Source organism: Lepidochelys kempii, chromosome 1 (genome assembly GCF_965140285.1).
Source record: "Lepidochelys kempii isolate rLepKem1 chromosome 1, rLepKem1.hap1, whole genome shotgun sequence".
In the NCBI taxonomy this organism is placed as follows: domain Eukaryota; kingdom Metazoa; phylum Chordata; order Testudines; family Cheloniidae; genus Lepidochelys; species Lepidochelys kempii.
The window spans coordinates 7202374-7209119 of NC_136380.1; the positions used below are offsets into that span (position 1 = coordinate 7202374).

A 6746-nucleotide genomic window follows, 5' to 3' on the forward strand; every position below is an offset into this window, starting at 1 on the left:
AGGGTGAAGACCTCTAGTGTCAGCGGCTCCTCTTCTAGCAGGAACTGGGTACGTTGGCAGGTTTCACTGTCTTTAAAATGCGAAGTGAACGGGAACGGCTGGAAGCTGTTTCCATTGGCAGGTGTTCTGTGCAGCGGCAGAGGACTCAGACGGGCTGTCGGGGTCACTCAGTGACGGGGTTGGAGGGCAGGCAGCGCTAGGTAGCTTAGGAAGCCCTCCCCCACATCTGCTCATGCTGGGTGGTGGGTTGTTCAAGCTACACAGAAATCTGACATTCAAAGTGAGCTCAGACTGTTAAAACCTGATGCTCCAAGTCCGGATTTTTCAAGGGGTCATGTTTCTAGAGGTGCCGTGTGCTCTGGGCTATAACGGGGTTCAAAAAAGAACTCGATTATTTCATGGAGGACAGGTCCATCAATGGCTATTAGCAGGTTGGGCAGGGATGGTGTCCCTGGCCTCTGTTTGCCAGAAACTGGGAATGAGTGACAGAGGATGGATCACTTGGTGATTCCCTGTTCTGGTCATTCGCTCTGGGGCACCTGGCAGTGGCCACTGTCAGAAGACGGGACACTGGGCTAGATGGACCTTTGGTCTGACCCAGTATGGCCGTTCTTGTTTTTATGTTCCTAAGGGCCCAATCTTGCCGGTGGCTGAGCGAGATAAGACCCCATGGAATATCAGTGACTAGTTCACAAATCGCCTCAGGTATATTTGCTGCTGGAAATTTATTCAGCAAAAGCATTTTCAAAGGTTTTATTCTCTGGCTCGATTGTGAAAGCAGGAATTGAGAGCTGCGTTGTTCTATAGTAAGAGGTCTGATATGGCATGTATCTTTTACCTGACTGGCTGAGGGCTCCAACGTTTCTGCCCTGTAGATACCCCTCAGAGCTGCAGGGATACTGGCATCTCCACCCCCTCTCTGGCCTCTGAGTGCCAGACATCAGACCTTGTAGTTTTCCCTCTTCTGGGCTGGAATCCTGTGATCCTCCCACTCTCAGGCTGGGCTCTGGGCTACCACACACTGCGGGTCCACCGGGCTGGCCCTGCAGGTCTGAGTGCGTTTGGCACCTGTGGCTCTTCCCTCTGGGAGTCTGTGACCAGTGGTGAGAGGAGTGACCAGCCAGCCTTCTTGCCCCCAAATACTGTTTGATCTGAAGAGAAGGAAGAAAGTGTAACATGGGAGAATAAGAGGGTTTTTTTAAACGATGGTCTGTACACGTCTCTGAGTCCAAGCCCTCCCACTCTGTTGGGGAGCCAGGCAGGCTGAGAGCCTTTAGACTTCCCCAGCTGTGTCTGTGCCTGTCAGCCTGAAGAGCTTCTGAGCAACAGCTGCCCCCCCTCTGGACAGACTCCCAGTGCTGGCAAAACAAGCTGTGTAACGTGGCTGGAGCCTGGAAATAGGCTCGTCCCAGCTTGTTGCTCCTGTGTTGTCTCTCAACCTTCCTGAAGTGCTCACTGAGCGATGGCTTTTCTTGAGCTGTTGCTTCTCTTCCTGCTTCTTTTTTATTAGCCTGCTGGTAAACTAAGATGAGCCAGACGAGTTTCTCCTAATATAGGTGGAGCACAAACATCCCAACACTTAACCCAATACAGCTCTACAGCAAACATCCCCAGAATTGGGTTTAACCCACACATTCATTATGGCAGCTCAGCTCCATAGATGTCACAGTGCCGTTCCCAGTGCTCCGCATTTTATGAATACAGGACACAGGCAGCCAGTGAGCAATAGGCTACTTTCCTGTGGGAAATGAGGTTCCATTTCCCTGAATACTCATACACTTGACTTTGAAATCCACGTCCGGCAAGCTCTCATCATGGCTGAATCACAGGTGCTGGGGTTACCTGGTGCTAGTGAGTGAAAGCTCAAGGAATGAATATTTTCTATAGCAATCCCAATGCTTGTTCCTACTCCGGAGACAGGCTACAGACTGACAGAACAGAAGCTGAGGAGACCCAGTCAGCTATTAAACCAGGGACAGAGGAGCGACTAGACATTTGTTTGCTGCCAAGGGACTGAATGAGGGCTGAGATGCTGTCATTTTTTCAGGTTCTGAAGAAATCCAGATGACATAAAGTAGGTTTTAAGTCCCACTCTAACCTGAGAAAACATCTCGGAAAGCAGATCAGAAGGGAAAGAATGGGTTGGCAGGAGTGGACTAAAGTACAGGTATGCAAATGGAATGCCAAAACTTTTCATCATAATACAAATATTACAAACCAAAGTTTCATAACATGCATCTCTAGCCAAAGCTGGCAGTAGAGTTGTTGGAATCGCTATAGGAAGGAGCACTGGTAACAGTTGGGGAAGAAATTATCTGATAAGGATTTGTGATGCCCCTATTGCAGGATAATTGTATGCGCTAAGAAGGATGGGAAAGGGTCATCTTAGTGGGTGGCCAACAGGGAATATGGCAGCAAGAGAGTATCTGAAGGCCCCTGATTATCCAGCTACTTCCACTTAAATTTCCCCTAACCGCAATAAGTCTGTTATAACCCATGGCTTACTCTTAACCGCACTTGGACTATGATTTACCCTCAAAACTGGCTTAAACTGGAAAAATTACTTATCATTGTATTATGTATGATTTTGTCCTTACAAGACATTGTTGGAAGGGTCTGTGGAAAAGTACCCATGCAGAAGTGTATTGTTTGAAAATGCCACCGAAAACCCTGGATAAGTCTGTTAAAGTGTATGGAAAACAGAGCAGCTTCCCACCCTGTGTGGGGCTATGCTAACTCTCCTGCTTGCATAAAATAAAAAAGCCTCAGGCAATTCTGATTCCTAAAACAAAGTGTGGTTCATTTTCCATGACACAGTTAATGGCCTTTGTTTTAGAAACTATTTCAGAAGTATTCCACATCCTGGTTGCAATGGGTTTGTGCTATTAATTGTTTTGTTCAGTGAACCATCTTACAATACTGTCTCCTAGTAACTGACAAGAAGCTGTTTCTAACACATACATTAAGGTCCTGAATTCATTCACTCTGCAAGACTTGTGAAAGGCTTTCCAAACAGCCCTGAGAGTACAGAACCGCTGGCCTGTGTTACTGCAAAGAGCAGAGCCGAGGTGCAGCAAAGGGGAGTGCAATAGAGGTTGTACATAATTTACACCCATCAACTGTTACGCACTCATGGTTGAAGTAACTTGCTCACTCAGCTGGATATTAGTGCACAACTAGTGTTTGCATTATTCACCCATTTGTGAAGCCAACCCTTCCCCCTAGCTGAAGTAACTGTCAGTTATATCTTGTAACTTGCCTGATATCCACAGATCCTTGCACGGGGAGATGATGCAGTTCCTGTGAGGGTGAAGAGACTCTTGTTGGATGATTGAATTCTCTGGAATCAGTCAATGCTGACCAGGCAAAGCACTTCAATTTCTCTTGGAGGGATTCTTGAGAGTCAGGGTGTATCACCAAGAGCATTTGGTAAGGGAGAGTTAACAGAGTTCGGTTCTGATCGAATTTACACATATATATCTGGAGTAATGCAGTTGAAGTCACTGTCATTGAATTCAGAACCTGGCCCTGCGAATTGATCCCATGTGCTACAAAGAGGCAGTGGCAGAATTTTGACTCTGAGGAGTTGTCATAAACATATAGCTGAGAGTAACCTAGAATTCCTCCTTACCTGTAAGGGGTTAAGAAGCTCAAATAACCTGGTTGGCACCTGAGCAAAAGGATCAATGGGGAAAGAAGATATTTTCAATTCGGGGTTGGGGGGTGAAGAAGGCTTTGTTTGTGGTCTGTGTTGTGTGTTCTCTGGGGAAGCGGAGAAGCATCAGGTCAGAAAACTGCTTCTCCTAAAGTCATCTTAAAATGAGTCTCAGTATTGCAAAAAAAGTAAATAAGGCAAGGTGTGTTAGGTTATCTTTTGTTTTTAGCTTGTGAATTTTCCCTTTGCTTAGAGGAACATTTATCCCTGTTTTCTGTAACTTTAAAGTTTGACCTAGAGGGGAATCCTCTGTGTTTTGAATCTGATTACCCTGTAAAGTTACCTTCCACCCTGATTTTACAGAGGTGCTTCTTTTACTTCTTTATAATAAAATTCTGTTTTTGAAGAATCTGGTTTACGTATTTGGTTGGTAGATTATTCTCAAGGCTCCCCGGGAAAGGGGGTGACGGGACTCGGGGGGATATTTTAAGAAAACAGGAACTCCAAGTGGTCCTTTTCCTGAATCTTTCTCTAACTCACTTGGTGGTGGCAGCAGCACCCATCCAAGGACAAGGAAGGATTTGTGCCTTGGGAAAGTTTTTAACCAGAGCTGGTAGAACTAAGCTTCGGGGGTCCTTCATGCGGGTCCCCACATCTGTACTGTCGAGTTCAGAGTAGGGAAGGAACCTTGACAGGAGTGGAGAAAGTGAAAAAGAATGTATATAATGAGGCAATGAAACACATTTACAAATAGCTTCAATGGAGGACAGATAATACAACGACCGCTTTCACCATGCACTTGCAATGTGTTCATGCACGAGTCATGATACAATGGGCCACACTCAGAAGTGAAGGGCCAGAAAGGGTGACTGTGTGAAAGTTACAACTGTAAAATCACAGTTATCAAATAGGCTGCGGAACTCCCAGCCACAAGATATCATTGGGGATCAGAGCATAGTAGGATTGAAAGAGGGACTCGCTGCTTCTCAGGGTAATTGGAAAAAAACAATTTCATTAGTGAGCAATTTAAAAAAAAAAGGCTTGGAAGGGCTCTAAACCCTCCTGATTTATACCACAAAATATGGCTAACTTGTGGTTGTCAGGGGGAAACTTTCCCTGGGCGCTGGTCATCTCATAGCTCCCTATTGCAGGGTTTCTTCCACCTGCCCCTAAAGCTTCTGGAACTGACCACTGGATAGTGCACTAGATGGACTCAGGTCTGATCCAGTCTAGCAATGCCTATCTTCCCATTAATTGGGTAAATCAAAGAGTATGTTTTTACTGATCTTTCTTCATCTCCTGGGAGTCTCTAGACTTGCACTCAGAGCAGAAAGATGTCTAGTTAAATATCAGCTAGTCTCCTGTTCTTTTTCCTTTCAGGAAGGAACCCTGAAAACTCCTTGAACCTGCCCAGTCCATTATGTCAGCTGTCAATGATACCAAGTTCCAATTTACAATTTTCCTTCTCACCGGAATACCTGGAAAGGAAGATGTCTATCTCTGGATCTCTATCCCCTTCTGCTTAATGTATGTTATTTCAATAGTAGGAAATTCAGTCATTCTGTTCATTATAAAAACAGATCCAAGCCTCCATGAGCCCATGTATATTTTCCTTTCCATGTTGTCCATCACAGACCTTGGCTTATCAATATCCACCATACCGACGATACTGGGCATGTTCTTGTTCAACTCTAGGGAGATCAGCCTTGATGCCTGTTTTGCCCAGCTGTTCTTCATCCACTTGCTTCAAAGTATGGAATCCTCCTTCCTCTTGTTGATGGCCTTTGACCGCTTCATTGCAATCTGTAACCCACTGAGATATGCCTCCATCTTAACTCCATGGAGGTTATCCAAAATGGGACTGCTGTGTGTGCTAAGAGGGATAGTCGTAGTATTACCACTCCCTTTTCTGCTGAAACGGTTCCAATACTGTCGAACTAATATTCTCTCCCATTCCTACTGTGTACATCAGGAAGTCATGAACATGGCTTGTTCGGATATCACAGTCAACAATGTCTATGGCTTGTCTACTCTACTCTTAACCATTGGGTTGGACTCATTGCTCATCTTCCTCTCTTATGTGATGATCTTCAAAACAGTGCTGAATGTCGTGTCCCATGCGGAGTGTCTCAGGGCCTTGAACACCTGCGTTTCCCACCTCTGTGCCGTCCTGCTCTTCTACCTACCAGAGATCGGCTTGTCTGTGATACACAGATTTGGGAATAGCTCTTCTCACTTGTTTCAGTTTGTCCTGGGCTACTTCTATCTGCTGGTCCCACCCCTAATGAACCCCATTGTGTACAGCATGAAAAGCAAACAACTTCGTGCAAGGATAATCAGGGTGTTCATCAACTGAAGGGTCAGTTCCTCCCACTGCTCCCATACTAGTGACCTGGGAGTGAAAAAACACAGGCCACAGCCATCTATTCCTTCCTGGACTCTTACATCTGAGACAAAGGGACACAAATCTGACATCAGGAATCATAACATTCAACAACCGGAAGGAGAACACTTCAACCTCTCTGGCCACTCAGTAAAAGATTTAAGGGTGGGAATTTTGCAACAGAAAAGCTTGAAAAACAGACTCCGATGAGAAACTGCTGACCTTGAATGTATGTGCAAACTAGATACTATGAACTTGAGTTTGAATAGAGATGGGAGTGGCTGGGTCATTACACATATTGAATCTATTTCCTTAACTTAAGTATCCTCACACCTTCTTGTAAACTGTCAAAATGGGCCATCTTGATGATCACTACAAAAAGTTTTTTTCTCCTGCTGATAATAGCTCATCTTAACTAATTAGCCTCTCACAGGTCGTATGGTGACTTCCAACTTATATGTATGTATATATCTATATATATATATATATCTTACTATATGTTTCATTCTATGCATCTGATGAAGTGGCGAAAGCTTATGCTCTAATAAATTTGTTAGTTTCTAAGGTGCCACAAGTACTCCTGTTCTTTTTATCTGAGAAGACATGAGCTACTGATCTCCACTTTTTAGAGAGAGGTCCAGATGGGGTCTAAGACCCAGAGCAAGGGGAGAGGGGCTGATGAGGGAGGAGAGCCCAGTCGGGAAAGGA

The 6746-nt window shown here is 45.1% G+C and overlaps 1 protein-coding gene across 1 annotated transcript; it reads left to right on the top strand.

Annotated features, from left to right (window-relative positions):
• The first annotated feature begins 5075 nt into the window (after window positions 1-5075).
• On the top strand, window positions 5076-6011 carry LOC144929515 (olfactory receptor 51G2-like). Its single transcript, XM_078849158.1, has one exon. The coding sequence runs from the start codon at window positions 5076-5078 to the stop codon at window positions 6009-6011; it is 936 nt and encodes a 311-aa protein (XP_078705284.1).
• The last annotated feature ends 735 nt before the right edge of the window (window positions 6012-6746 follow it).

Excerpts from the sequence above, each read along its gene's own strand:
- LOC144929515 (XM_078849158.1), top strand. The coding sequence starts at position 5,076 with ATGTCAGCTGTCAATGATACCAAGTTCCAATTTACAATTTTCCTTCTC.